At 37.4% G+C, this 15,714-nt stretch overlaps 1 protein-coding gene across 2 annotated transcripts in view; it reads right to left on the reverse strand.

Annotated features, from left to right (window-relative positions):
* Window positions 1–603: 603 nt before the first annotated feature.
* ttc17 (tetratricopeptide repeat domain 17) overlaps window positions 604–15,714 on the reverse strand; it is an 85,462-nt gene continuing 70,351 nt past the window's right edge. The window contains exons 20-25 of one of the 2 annotated variants that reach the window (XM_052029440.1): window positions 15,074–15,194; window positions 11,488–11,647; window positions 9,383–9,466; window positions 6,901–7,020; window positions 2,449–2,592; window positions 604–1,102 (exon numbers count right to left, since the gene is read on the reverse strand). In XM_052029440.1, coding sequence (XP_051885400.1) covers window positions 971–1,102; window positions 2,449–2,592; window positions 6,901–7,020; window positions 9,383–9,466; window positions 11,488–11,647; window positions 15,074–15,194 — 761 coding nt within the window. In that variant the 3' untranslated portion in view covers window positions 604–970. Of the gene's footprint in view, window positions 1,103–2,448; window positions 2,593–6,899; window positions 7,021–9,382; window positions 9,467–11,487; window positions 11,648–15,073; window positions 15,195–15,714 lie in introns of those variants that run through there. The other variant, XM_052029441.1, reaches the window with a different exon arrangement.

Below are 15,714 nucleotides of genomic sequence, written 5' to 3' on the forward strand. Positions count from 1 at the left end.
CAAAATTGCATTTTGTAAATATAATTGGAAGCAACTTAAGTCGACTGAATCATATCTTCTGGTTATATTTGTTCAGTGAAACAATCTATGTAACAACTAGCGGAAGAAACATTCAATTTTTACATTTGAGTTACTATTTAATCATAAAATTCTCACAAATGCACAATAATTAATAGCTTGGGACTACTCTTCAGTTCCTTGTGTAAATCATCTTACATTTTTGAGAAGACAAGAATATTAAAAGCAATTGTGTTATTTTTATAAAGAAATTAAATATACTTTATTAGGACATGCTAAAAAACAAAAAAAAATATGCAGAAAGCTGTACTTTACAAACTGGATTGTCAGTATACTCTGCATTTTGTAGGTTTGAATTCAATGTGGAAACCAAGTGTAACTAAATTAATGTGTAATGAGACTTCAGTGCTTCAGAATTTTAAATATTGTGAAGTGAATGAAGTAATTTGTTGTTTTTTTCTACTGAATGGGATTGGTGTCCATTAAGAATATGAAGCAGGAGTTTGCCATCTCTTCAGCAGCATCTGCTGGATTTTTCAATTATTACACAACAGACGTACAGAAGAGTACAAAATAAAAACTTCAGTCATTAAAAAATGGTTTATTGTTCACCTGCACACGTCCCCATTATTTCCCCACAAGGATTTAAAACTGCACTTTCTTGACTTGATCCGACATAAAAAACATCTGAGAACCATTTTATACATTATCATCTGAAATATACAATCAATACAACAGTCATTGTTTTAATACAATTTATTTTCCTTCCAGTAATTATATTAAAGGTGTGATAGTTATAATACTCTTTTTAAGCTTTGTTCCACAGCTCATTTATTTTCCATCTAATAAATTCGCACAAATGAACCCACCCCCAACCCCAAATGAAACTAGATGTGTGCCAATTTAAAATGGTCTGAAGCAGAAATTAGATATTTTTATCTAATGTTTACCCTTATGGAGAGCGTCTCTGCTTTTTCGTTAATAAATGACACTGGATTGTGCGAAGGACATGTTTTGCTGGTCCAAATTCCGGTTGTAGTTTCAAAGTAGACTCATACCATTGCATTGCTTTGTCGTACTCTTCCTGTGAACCAGACAGACATTCTATAACAATCTGAGAGCAATGAATCATCATTTCATGTTATCAAAGAACTTTCTAAGTGTTTCATTGACTATTATATCCCTCTGCTAATTTAGTAAATTAGTTTTTTTTTAGCCCTCATCATCTTTTCACTACAGATGCATGACCCTTTTAAACCAACAACTTTTACCAGATCTGCCTTCAGGACCTCTGTGTCAGGTCTGAAAAGTATAGTCTCCTTGGTTCAACTTGCTCTCATCTTAAACTACTTCTCACAATTCTCATCAGGTGTAAGGTTTTGCTGTGGGAATCTGAATCCCAGCTAGCCCTTATTATTTTATTAGAATATGTGGAACCGTCCTTCTTCCAAATACAAGCAGAACATCCTGTGTTATTAGATTCTTTATATTGTTGTGCTTGTTCCTTCTCCTTCTCCGATCCAGTGAATTTAATTTACTGCACTCTGCTTCCAATACATATTCATCCCTTAGCTATACATAGTACATCTCTAACTATAACCTATCTAGATGTGCCTTGCTTCATTGCTGGTGATAGGCTTTCTTCTATTCTAAGCATTACTGCAACTATGCTCATTTATGCTCATCTCATTTAATCCAGAGTACAGCATTTCCTGCACAGAAAGGGTGTTTCCACACATTGCAGAGACAATTTAGGTGACTGCTTTGTGAATATTTGTGTTCTCTCTGAAAATATCATCTTAATGTATGTGGTCCATTTGAACAACTCCACCTCCCAGTTCTCCTTTGGTCTCTACACTGTCCCTACCAGACTCAGAGGGATGAGGATTCCATCTTGGGCACTCTGGCTTCCTTAATAACTATATCCCCTATGTGGTTCACAGTCAATGTATTCATAATATGATGGAGGTCTGTCACTTTCTGGCAAGAGGGATATTTGGTTATTATGTTATATTGGAGCCTGTAAGGAAACCATACATAGCGACAATTTCTTCAAGGTGGTACCATATTGATTTTCAAAGCTCTAGCTGTATTCGTATTGGTGACCAAAAACTATAGCTATTGGGTGTGTTTCGTCTAACTATCACATGAAAACTATGTTATGTTAAGGCACAAACAGCAATGTAAACCAGGTTCTTCAAATTTCCCACTGCGAGATAAAGAACGATGTAGATTAGATGTAATGAGGGAAATCAATTACATACAAAAAAAATCCCCACGTCAGTTCTTCAAACATATGTGTACTTTGAAACAGAGAATGCACTTCAAGACAACACATTATAAAATGCAATTGGTTGAAATCAATGTAAATAGGAATTCAGCCATACCAATTGAGCATGAACAGCGTAGCAACAAATTTTGGTCACTTACCATTCCTACATAGACATTTGCCAGGGTAAAGTGATTGACAACAAAACGTGGAGCGATTTCCACTGCCATAGAAGCGACAACAAGTGCATCGTCCCACAGTTTAGCATTGTGAAAAATGTTTGCCAAGCTTATGAGAGGTACGTCCTGCTCAAATAAAAATGAATAGAAAGGATAGATAGAGCTGTATCTGTATAATACCTTTCATGTCAATTTCAGACTGACCCAAAGCACTTTCCAACCAGTGAAACATTTACATGCAACCACCACACTAACATAGGAAGTGTAATTGTGAGGTTTAAGACCAGCTTACCACTTTGCAACTGGCATCATCAATTGATCTGCAAACTTCAAAGATGCAGGTCCCAAAAATGATGTACCAAAAATTAGTGATGCTGATTAGAAACTAGAGATGCTTCATTTTTACTAATTATAGAATCATTAATAAAGAATTAACAATAGTTTCACTTTATCTATCTTCTCATGTAATTCTACTAAGTTTGAAACAATTACATGCTTTCCATATTTTCAGATTTCAGGACGGTATCAGCTTCCACCCCCGCCAAATTCTTTAAAAGCTTAACAACATAGTGACTGGCAATCAGGTGAGATGGTCTTTTGGGTGCAACCGTAGCATTATGAAATCTGAAAAGGCAATGATATTTTGTACACTGATGAAGCAACATTTTGTTGATCAAAAATGTCCAGCCTTTTGGAGCTCATAGCTTACTCTTTTCAAAACCTGTGAATATGCCACATATATATTACGAAATAACACAAGCAACAACTCACCACTGCACCCAACTACCACAGCCTCCACCTGTCCACCTCCCACACCATCTCTATTACATAAAAGGGCAAGGAATCCTTGCCACGAGATGACAATTTCATCAACATTTTAAACCTTCTGAAACACTTATCATTCTTTCCCCTTCCGTCAGATTCATGCATCTCTTCTGGTCCCCAATTATTTCTCATCTCAAATCCTGGTTTATTTGTCACAAAGGATGAGCAAATATTTACAGCACACAAAAAGCAACAGTGTTTATGCTTCATTTGAGCCTCCTCGTCACCCACTTCAGTTAATTCCATGAACGTGTTCCCTTCTTCATTGTGCGCTTAACCAGCTTCCTTTTGAAAGCATCTATGCAGTCTGCCTCAATCATTTTCTATAAACATAAATTCTACAACCTAACCACTCACTGAGTGAAGAAGCCTCTTCTGAATTCCTACTGAAATTATTAATAACAATCGTAGCACCCCAAATTCCTCTCTACAATTCCCCCTACAAATCTCAGTTAAAATCTTGAAGGCCATCAGACCACCCTTCGGTTTTCTCTCCTCCAGAGAATGAAGCAGAAGACTATTCAATTTTTTATGATTGGTTTAAATTTCACGTGCTATTTTCACAATTCTCCTTTCTGGCCGTGATCCCCTTTGGACTCTTGTTGACTCTTTCTTCTTAACAATCCTCTCCCACCCAACATCCCACGTCTCTTCATCTCTTCATATGGCCTCCCTAGTTCTCATTCCCTCTGATTCCATGTCGCCTTTTATGTCACAGCCAATTCAGAAAAAGTTTGTATTGTCTTCAGGAATACAGCCTCTGTTATAAAAGATGCATTTTCAATGCTCATTGGTGATATCAATGATGAAGTTGAGACTGACAAAGCAACACCAGTGGAGACAGAGGATTCTTCAGGTCTATAAATATGATCCATGTGACGTACTTGTAAAAGCTGGCCCCTGATCAAACCCCACCTGCCAAGGAGCAAGCTGTCTTTTCCATGCCTTCAGGACCAGGGCCAAGAATGTCAAACAATTTGAAGGTACTGAAGTTGGCTCTGCGCACAATAAATAATGTGATCCACACTGCCTAATTTCAATTGGGGAATAATTTCACAGGAATTTTGCAGATTGGAGTAATGCAGTTTGTGGACAACATTTGTCTCCTAGGATGTGCCTTAGGCATCTGTGACTTGAATGAGCCCACCTTAATAACAGAGTGTAGCATTAATCTTTCTTATTGGCAAGAAATGTGAAACAAACAAATTCAGAATTACACACTTCCTTTACCTTTTGGGCTTTTGGGAACGTACCTTTGATACTGGTAAAGAATTAAATTGACTTACAAACAAAAAAAGAGGAATATGGAGTTCTCCAATCTTTTGATATAATTTCAGCCCTCAAAGGATAAAGTCGAATGGGAACATCTCCCCTTGAAGGGACATGTCCTCCTGAATTTTCATGGCTTCACCTTTTGCTTCCTTTAATAGTACCCTTATGTGTTGACTGAAGGAGGCAGTAAACATCGTGAATAAATTATGATGTGATGCAAGATAAAACAGCATTAAATTACTTAAAAGGAAAAGAGAGAGATTAAGGGTGAATGAGACCTTTGTGAATGAAGATTCTTGATCAGTTATCTTTGCAGTATATCAAGGCACATTAAAGTTATCATTTTTCCTTTAAAGATGTACAACATTTTGGCATCCCGACTGTATTCTACATCCTTATAACTTTGTATAAAAAGTACAGAAGAATGAAAAGACAAGGCAATTAAAACTTACTTAATCAATAACTTAAAGGCTCATGAAATGATAGAAATTTGCAACCAAGGTGGAGGCTATTCAGCACAACAAGTCCGTGCCAGCCAAAATGGAGCTGCTTAAGTTACTCCCATTTCCTGGCTCTTGGTTCATACCCTACATACCATAGTGGTGCTCATCAAGGTACTCTTTAAATGCAGTGAGGTTTGCTGCTTCTGTCACTCTTAAGCAGTGTGGATTGCATTACTTGTGTGACAATATTTTATTTTCAACTCTCCTATAATTGTGCCAATTAACCTTCTGCCCACCCCTATTACAATTTCTCTGTCAGAGAAAAAAGTCCTTTCCATTTGGTAAGGCACTCCTGCTTTTTCTGTAAACCTTTGCACATCTTTACTTTTAATAATGAATCTGATTCGTTTTTGAAAGATAATTGCATCTGCTTCCAACGATCTTTCAGCTAGTCCAATGCAGATCGCAGCTTTTGTTTTTCATGTCATCTCCTTGCTCCTGCACACACATTAAATCCACACCCTTTAGTTTATATTGTTTCTCCTCAATCTTCCTACCAAAGTGCATCACTGCATTCAATTCTTTGCATTAAATTACATCTGGTATTGCCAAGTCCAAGTGACTGGTTTGTCCAGGAATCTATCAGTATTCTCACAGCTTATTACATTTCTGAGTTTCTTATCGCCTGCAAGCTTTGAAATTATGCCCCATGTTCGTAAATCCTGGCCAAAAAGATGACTGTGGTCTTGGAGGATGCCAACAAATTCTTAGAACTCCAATAGGTTTGACTGGGCTGATTAATAACAAAGATCAAATATATAGAAGGCAAATTCAGTCATGGAGATGGGTTTGGTTTACTTGTTACTCAACATGAGGTAGGAACAAAGTAAACTCATGGACATTAAAGGTGTTTATCACACCAGGTCATGATTTACAATGCCTGCCTCCACCTGTCATATAATCCCAAGTTATTCCAACGAGTCAAATTCTAAAGGTCATGGTTAAGTTATACCTGGAAAAGTATGCACAGTTCAACATGATGCAACGCAAGGGGTCATTACAGAATAAAGAGAACGTTAATTAGGATTATTAAAAATGTTGAGGATGACCCAAATAAAAGGACTGGGTAAAGTTCTCTGCTTCTGCTTCTTCGTCGTGAAAAACAGATGTCACAGAGAGGATAAAACTCTTTCAGATACTTGGCATGATATAGAAATAAAAACACAATTTTATGATATGCATGGGTTGGGGACAAGATGGTACAGGTTGAGTATTATGAAAGAAAAAGTTAGGACAGCTGTTGGAAACATCTGTCACATGAAAGATGATCAAAATAATGTAGAAGGGTTGCAAGGAGGATTGAAGACCAGTAATGTAATTCTGCAACAGGTTGGAATAGCACTGTGTATGGTGCACAGTTCATGCCCTGTGAAGGTAATTACTAATTCTGGAATTGTGCCCCTCAGTTTTTGTGCATCTCGGATCCTGGTCCCTGGCTGAACATGTCCCGAGAAATCAAATACGATTTTTATCCAAGTGAAATATACGATACGGCAACCTTAGAGAAATGGACCACATCTCAATACCGTAGCTTGCACTCATGGATATCACACCAAAGACACCGAGTGATGTGTGGCGGTCAAACCAAAAGTACAAGGTTTGTGTCAAGTTAGCACCAATTACAACAAAAATCAAATATGTCATAAACATACCTGCCAGATTTTCTAATTTTATCACAAATGGACTGGCTTAGCAGCAATCCTATATATATTGGACAGTTAAGTAAAAGCATTTCTTCATAGAAGCAGTATCTGTCCCACTGACCCAGGTTACATTAACCTCATATTAAAGTTTGACAATACCTCATTAGGTCACGCTACAAGCCAATTCTCACCTTCATGTGGTAAGGAGCAAAATGTAGTGCTTGACGTAGACAATCAATAGCCTTTTTTCCTTGACCTTTAACCCTCCAATACAATGCTGCCATACTTGTAATCACCCAGGATGTTTGATTCTATTAAAATAAGGATTACAGAAATGAGTTGACAGAAACAATTTGAAAATGTTCAGATTCAAGTAATGTAAATTTTCACAGAAAACTTAGTTTTTCATTCTGCTGTGTATTTTGTCCCTATAAACAATACTTTCAATGCTGTGCCAAGTTCAGGTTGAAGTGCATACCACGGTTCCTAAAGAAACATGAAAATAAATATTTACAGCCATTAAAAAAAACTACACAGATAAAGAATGTGAGCTCGTACAGCCCTGTAAAGAATGCAGGATGGAAGATATACAAGACTGGACACGAGAACTTGTTCTTGTTTTCCCCGTACTATTATCAAGTGCAAAGCTTCCAACTGGTATGATGCTTTGATCTCCTATCCACATCACAAATTGCTGTGTGACAACCTGTAGATTCAAACCCACATTCCATATTATTCATAGTATAATGTGTACACAGGCAGGTTGACTCAATCACTCCCCTGTACATAGGGCCTTTGGCCCACGATGTTGTGCCGACATTTTATCCTACTCTAAGATCTATTTAACCTTTCCCTCCCACATAGCCCTCCATTTTTCTATCATTCACGTGACCATCTAAGAGTCTCTTAGATGTTCCTAATGTATCTGCCTCCACTACCTCTGCTGGCTGTGCATTCCATGCACCCACCACTCTGTGTAAAAAAAAACCTACTTCTGACATCCCCCCTATACCTTCCTCCAATCACCTTAAAATTATGCCCCCTCGTGTTAGCCATTTTTGCCCTGGGAAAAAGTCTCTGACTGCCCACCCGATCTATGCTTATCATCTTGTACACCTCTATTAAGTCACCTCTCATCCTCCTTCGCTCCAAAGAGAAAAGCCCTAGCTCAACCTATCTTTATATATAAGACATGCTCTCCAATCCAGGCAGCATCCTGGTAAATCTCTTCTGCACCCTCTCTAAAGCTTCCACATCCTTCCTATAATGAGGCGATCAGATCTGAACACAATACTCCAAGTATGGTCTAACCAGTCTTCTATAGAGCTGCAACATTACCTCGTGGCTCTTGAACTCAGTACCCCGACTAATGAAGGCCAACACACCATATGCCTTCTTAACAATCCTATCAACCTGCACAGCAACCTTGATGGATCAATGGATGTGGACACCAAGATCTCTGTTCCTTCACACTGCTCAGAGTCCTGCCATTAAGCTTGAATTCTCCCTTCAAATTCCATCTTCCAAAGTGTATCACTTCACACTTTTCTAGATTGAACTCCATCTGCCACTTCTCAGCCCAGCTCTGCATCCTATCAATGTCCTCTTGTAACCTACAGCCACCTTCTACGTTATCCACAACACTACCAACCTTTGTGTCATCAGCAAACTTACTAACCCACCCTTCCACATCCTCATCCAAGTCATTTATAAAAACCACAAAGAGCAGGGGTCCCAGAACAGATCCCTGCGGAACACCACTGGTCACCGACCTCCAGGCAGACTACTCTCCATCTACAACCATCCTCTGTCTTTTATGAGCGAGCCAATTCTGAATCCACACAGCCATGTCTCCCTGGACCCCATGCCTCCTGGCTTTCTGGATGAGCCTTCCGTGAGGAACCTTATCAAACGCCTTACTAAAATCCATGTACACTACATCCACTGCTCTTCTTCCATCAATGTGCTTTGTCACATCCTCAAAGAATTTAATCAGGCTCATGAGGTATGACCTGTCCCTCACAAAGCCATGCTGGCTGTCCCTAATCAGCCTATGCTTCTCCAAATGCTCTTAAATCCTGTCTGTAAGAATCTTCTCCAGGAATCTGCCCCCTACTGAAGTAAGACTTACTGGTATGTAATTCCCAGGGTTATCCCTACTCCCTTTCTTGAATAAAGGAACAACATTTGCCATCCTCCATTCACCTGGCACTACTCTCGTGGCCAGTGAGGATGCAAAGATCATCGCCAAAGGCGCTGCAATCTCTTCCCTCGCTTCCCATAATAACCTTGGATATATCTCATCCGGCCCCAGTGACTTATCTATCCTAATGTTTTTCAAAAGTTCCAGCACATCCTTTTTCTTCATGTCGACATGCTCTAGCATAGACAGAAATCAAAGAGCATCTTTCTGTTTGGCAACAGTTAGAGAATGCTTTGACCAGTTACCATGGAGTGCTGAGTAACAGTTAAAAATTAGTAATTTATTTCTGTGGGATACAGCCTGCTTTTTCTGTACTTAATTTATTTTCATATTTAACATGCATGTTAAATTGTTTCCATGATTAATTTTATACTCAATAAAGATACATTTATAAAAACAGCATTTGAAATTTGAATGCTGTACTTTGACTTCTAAAACTATCGTCCAAAGAAAATTACATTGTTACTTACTTTTTCTAATTCTTTGGCTATTCGTGTTCCAACCTGCTCAAAAGGTTGAGGTGGATACTTTCCTTTGCCCAGGTTTTGTAAAGCCTATTGGAAAACAAAACACTCCATCATTACATTTTAAATTAATGTAAAATAGCAATCTTAAGAGTCATATTTTAGTTTTGTTCTTAAATTCACGTCCTCTGATTTGCAATCCATTTGTTAATGAAAAGAGACTTCTTTCTTCATCCTAAAATCTCTTAAATTTCCCATTGGTCTTCTCTACTTGAAATTATCTGGACTTTTCAAAAAAACTGAAATTTTAACTATAATCAAGGATATGCTTGCTAAAATTGTAAATGAAAGTCAAGCCTGAAGGGAAGATAGTGAACAAATTTACTGCACTTGGCATATAAAATTTAAATTAAATTTCATTTTAAATAACTGATTTTAATGACTAAATAACTGTCTTAATGTACCCTGTACAACTGCATATACATGAGTTTAATACTTATTCAACTTTATGAATAAGTATTAAACTCATGCCCGCTATCCTTTTCCTCAAGTTTTCAAACAATTAGCATTTCTCACAAGACATCTGTGCAGAGATTTCAAAACATCTGCAAAATGTGTTTCCAGCATTCTGTTTTACTTGCACATAGATCTGTACAGTTTAAAACTTTTAAATCAAATAAAATGCAAACTTTAAACAAGGCTAAACAAAAGAATGCAATACATTGAAAGAAACACTTTATTACAAACAACATCCATCAAATCCAAATATATTGTATATAGGATAAAGGAGGGCTATATCAAGCTATGCTTAAGCAGTGTAAGCAACAATAGAGGTCAGAGTGCTAAACAATAACTATGAAGTCATATTTTTATGATTTTTATACTTGAATTAATTTTGTCTATCCATAGTATAAGATTATTGTTGATGTCCTACTTGCTGTTGTGGTTTGAGATTAGACTGAATTATCCTGGACTAAGTAAACTGCCTAGCCTTGCTGCCTGCAGTACTCACCCACATGGATTTACCCTTTCCGGATATGGAAGACTAATCAAGCTAACCCATCACACCCAAGCGAGATCTGAGCAGCGAGCAGGCCTCTGTCAGCATATCCTGTGGCCACATTACTGGAACACTCTGATAGCCTTTGACAGTTCACAGCTGCCAAAGGCTTTTGAACAATTTTTAAATCTTTAATAGTCAGAGATGCTTAAGATTACTTAAAGAGATACAAATTTAAAAATAAATTAGAAGTATTAAAATACCCTTCTTAGGCAGACCCTCGGGGTCAAGAATGACTTACTTCCACCATGGTTCTGAGGTCGCTGGAGGCCAAAGTGAAAACTGCAGTATTTTCCACAGATTGGACAGATGACTGATTGGGGGTGGGGGGGGGGGTAGGGGAGGGGAGAGGGGAGAGACTGTTGGTGAGGTAGTGTGCTCTTTCCATTGTTTATATTGAAAAGCTTCTGTGTGTTCCCAATGGATGGACTCAAAGTTCACAATACCATCCTGAATACTCTTTCTCCATTATGAGTGAGCATGGTTCAGGAAAATCACAACAATCAGTGGGGATGATACATTTAAATATTTACAAAGATTAAAAATATGCTAATGAAATAACTTAAGCACTTACATTCTTCCACATGGGTTGTACACCAGCCCTTCATGGCATAAAGCTGACAGGCTGGATACAAAGAATGCTAAGACCCTCTCCAGCAGGTTAGTGTTCTGTTGTCCAGTGGCACTGCGGAAGGTGAAATGCCAGTTTTGGATTTCTACGTTTCTGCACACATGGAAGTCCAAGCTGCACTGGACACAGAATGGTTGAAAGACGTGGTTCTGCACAGAGTCAGTGGCTCTAGATGAGCACAATTTGGTATACTGGCAATTGGACACTATAGTGTACAATAGAATCCTCACCATCAGTCACATAATGGAAACTATTTGACTACTCTGCAGCATGGAATGTGGGTTTTTGCAGAGTAATATCATGGTTGATCAATACAGCACTTTCAAAACATTGTTTAACTCAACACGTTTAATGAAATCATGAAGAAAGAACATTTTGAGAGCTTCAAGACAGATAATCCGCTGTTGCAATTCAGCGTACCTCCTTCAATTGCCTTTCTCCAGTATAATGTATACTGAGTCGACTTGCCACTCCATATAAATGATCTAAGGTGTGCATGCTGGCATGGAGGTTGCCATTACAAACAGGTTCCACAGCTGGTTCTTGCAGGGATGTGGCAAAGTCAATATGTTCTGTAATACTAGAAAGAAAATTTAAGGTATATCATCATAAAGTTCCGGTTAGACCACACTTGGAGTATTGTGCTCAGATCTGGTTGCCTCATTATAGGAAGGATGTGGAAGCTTTAGAGAGGGTGCAGAGGAGATTTACCAGGATGCTGCCTGGATTGGAGAGCATGTCTTATGAGGATAGGATGAATGAGCTAGGGCTTTTCTCTTTGGTGCGAAGGAGGATGAGAGGTGACTTGATAGAGGTATACAAGATGATAAGAGGCATAGATCGAGTGGACAGTCAGAGTGAAAATGGCTAACATGAGGGGGCATAATTTTAAGGCGATTGGAGGAAAGTATAACGGGGATGTCAGAGGTAAGTTTTTAACAGAGAGTGGTGGGTGCGTGGAATGCACTGCCGGCAGAAGTATATTAGGGACATTTAAGAGACTCTTAGATAGGTACATGAATGATAGAAAAATGGAGGGCTATATGGGAGGGAAGATCTAGGATAAAATGTCGGCACAATATCGTTGGCCAAAGGGCCTGTGCCGTGATGTAATGTTCTATGTTTAAAGTTCTATCATAAACTTTTGAAAATTAGCAAATCAATGAAATTTGTGTTCAAGTTGTAGTGACATGCATAAGACTTTCTCAACAGTCAACGTGGTGAAATTTAGCCAATTGTGAAGCACCACTGGCATATTTGTTCTGTACCCATATTTCGATTAGTTCTGTTTTTTTTTAACCAACGTCTGAACAGTAGACCTTCTTGTAAACAGAACCGTTTAGTTTGTGTAAAAATTCTATTTTACAGCATGGAAGGAAGAAATTCAGCTATTGAGTCTTAACTAGGTCCACTCTCTTGCTCTTTCTGTGATTATTTTCCTTCAAATATATGACCAATTCTCTTTTGAAGTTCCTCATTGCATTTAAATTCACCACCCTAATCTGCAGTTCATTCCAAGTTCTAACCACTTGTTGCAGAAAATGTTGTCAATGTGGCCCAAAGTTTCTTTAGCCAATTACCTAAAATCTGTGTCCCCTGGCCATTAGCAATAGTTCCTTTTTAATTTAGTATCTCTCTAAACTTTTCATGATTTTAAACACTTTAATCAAAACTTTTCCATTTTGAGATAAACCACCCAAATTCTCCCCTGGAACAACTTTAGTAAACCTGCTCTGTTACCTCTCCTCTTCTTACCCTTTCTAAATTGTGGTGCCCAGATTCATACCCAATATTTCAGACAGAGCGGTAATGGTATATGGGTTTAGCATAACCTAGCTTTTGTAATCATTGCCTCCATTCATTAGCACATGACATCTTTTGCATTGGTCTATTTCAATAAAACCTTTGATCATTCTAAAGAGACTCGAGTTATCAGTGTCTTTTGTAGGTAAAGTTAAGAGCTTTATCTTAATGCTTCTCTTCCATATCCTCTGTGTCTAACATCTAAAGTAGGACACCCAAAAATGAATGAAGTATTTTATTTACAGCTAAACTATTAAGAGGGTGAAAAGCACAATGAACACATTTTAACTCCTTCACAATGATAGTTATATAATTGTGCATCCTGTTAATGTGCTGTGCCACAGATTTGTGTAACCACAGCAGCAGATACTGACCACTTGAACTTCCCTAGCAATCAGTTCAGTTACTTTTGAGTAATATCACCCAAAAGTCTGGGGCAATGAAGATGGCCGAATGGGAGAATCTAAGTTTGGGGGATGGAGGAGGAGAAGGAAGAGGAGCCGGCTTTTGGCATTGACTGCAGGGTGTGACAACGACATGTCAATTCAGGCAGTATCCAGAGGAAAATTATTTTTCAATTCAAATAAAGTGGCTTAATACCACATATTAAGGCTGTAAGTTGGTGGTAAATTCCTGCATTCATAATTTTAAAAGGCAGTTGTGTCAGTACGGAAATTAATTGTGAGACAATAATGTAGGTATTGTTGCTAAATATATTAGAAGAGGTAAATAAAAGTTCTGAAAATCAAATAACATGATCAAGGTTTGAACAGCATAGGCATGTTAAATAAATCTCATATCAGGACCTTTATTCTTACCCCAAAAATTAGCCAGGTTTTCATACAATGAAAAAAATAGTAATTTATTATTATGGAGTTTTCTATTTATATCTGAATTGTCTAACTCAAATTGATTGATCAACAAAGTAACTACAAGTTGCTTAGAAAAATGACATTTAAAATGAAAAAATTCTGTAGTTGCTATTCTTCTTAATGATTTACAGAAAATGCAAATAAAGTATCATGCTCATTCAAAGTTTAATGACTTATCTATCCCTTTATTTTCTTTTAGTTATTCAATCAATTCATTCTAACAAGTAACAATGCTACAAATTAAACACGAATAGTTTGGATAAGGTAACAACCAATGATGAATTGGGACTGAAAATAGGCCTTGGCATTTAAAGCAAATCAGCCCAAGTTGAGTTGCTGAAAGATTATTGTTTACGTGATTTAGTAGCATAATTTCATTGTGAATAATGCATATAAATCCTAGTGAATAAAAATAAGTAGATAGAAGGTCTGAATTTTGACTTCGATTACATTTGCTATTTAATTTTTCTCCTGAAGACTGGCCCATTGGTCCCTGAGTGCACCAGTCCCTCTGGCATTTCTAAATCTGACAGATCACCAGACTGGACCTGGTAACAGCAATCAGTAGAACCCATGATATACTCATGTCTTGAAAATAATCTCTTTCAAGATGGAGCGTGTGATCAATTTCATCAAAATGATTGTTTTGAAAAATCCAGCTCAAATAAGAACATATTTATAGTTTGTCCTGCAACTCTGCATTTTGCAACTCTATATCCCTTTGTGTTCTCATTCTCTAATTTCCCTCATTTCAAAGCGTTTAATGCCAAAGAGCAAGTTCTCTCTGCCTACCTACCTTCAATAATCCACTGACCCGTTGACCTTGTGCACTGATTACCATTTTTAATATACATTCTTCCTCCACCCTCCCTGCAGCTTAATACATTGTTTTCTCTAATTCCAATTTTAACTTTGCTTTTCTTTCCACTGATTCTGCCTGACCTGCTGAGTGCTTCCAATATTTTTTCTTTTTCTTTCAGATTTCCAGTATCTGCAATTTTTTTATCATTTATATTTACAGCCTGGTTAGGTTTTAAGTAGGTTATTGAATTGATTTACTTTAAGCATGTCCAACATCGATGCAAATCATGTTACTTCAGCTCTATTATCTGCTCTGAATTATAACATTTCCAGTCCATATAACCAAAACTCCTTAAGAATTTCAGACATTGTGTTGCGAAATCCAATGAATACAATTAACTATACTGCCTCTTAAGAAGTTAAATTGCGAGCCCCTAATGAAATGTTTGTTCTTTTTTCAAGGGTATATATTATAAATGCAATGTTGCAGGTATGGATTATTAAAGGAGGAGCAAAGGAAGCCAGCTTACTCTATATTTTTGGTTGAAACTGCTAGCCATGTGCTTGCAACCGTTGTGAGCTGCACTTTTCGGATTTTCAGACATTCATCAGGACTAGGCCATCCAAGTCTAGCGTAATCTCTCCTCTTTCCTGAAAGGTGCAATGATATTAAGACAATTAAAATGCAGCAGTAAATATTATAAACTTCCTTAACTTTTGGATTAATGAAAGAACAAAGATTCTGGAGTATTACTGCAATGCATGTTCATCTCAAAAGGTTAAAATTACTTGACTTGGAAATTATACTGGAGTAATATTTTAAACTTAAAATAAATTTATGAAATTACTTCACCTGCTATTTTGAATATATGAATTTGTTTCAAATAAACTCCTACCTACTGAGATTAAAGCAAAGAGTTTAATATGATGTAATCTGAAGGCCCATTTTTAAATAGGCAATGATCAGAAAATGTTTCCTCTTGCATTATTTCAGAATGCAGCACATATCAATTCTTAACACAGTAACAAAAAGCATTTACAATCAGTAGCTTACTTTTAAGAATCACTGCCAAATTTCCATTTGGAATACATCCATAAATAACCCATACTAATCTTATGAGAAGAATAAACCACCTGCAGGATAAATTAATACTAGATCCCAAACTTACAC

Source organism: Pristis pectinata, chromosome 14 (genome assembly GCF_009764475.1).
Source record: "Pristis pectinata isolate sPriPec2 chromosome 14, sPriPec2.1.pri, whole genome shotgun sequence".
NCBI lineage: Eukaryota > Metazoa > Chordata > Chondrichthyes > Rhinopristiformes > Pristidae > Pristis > Pristis pectinata.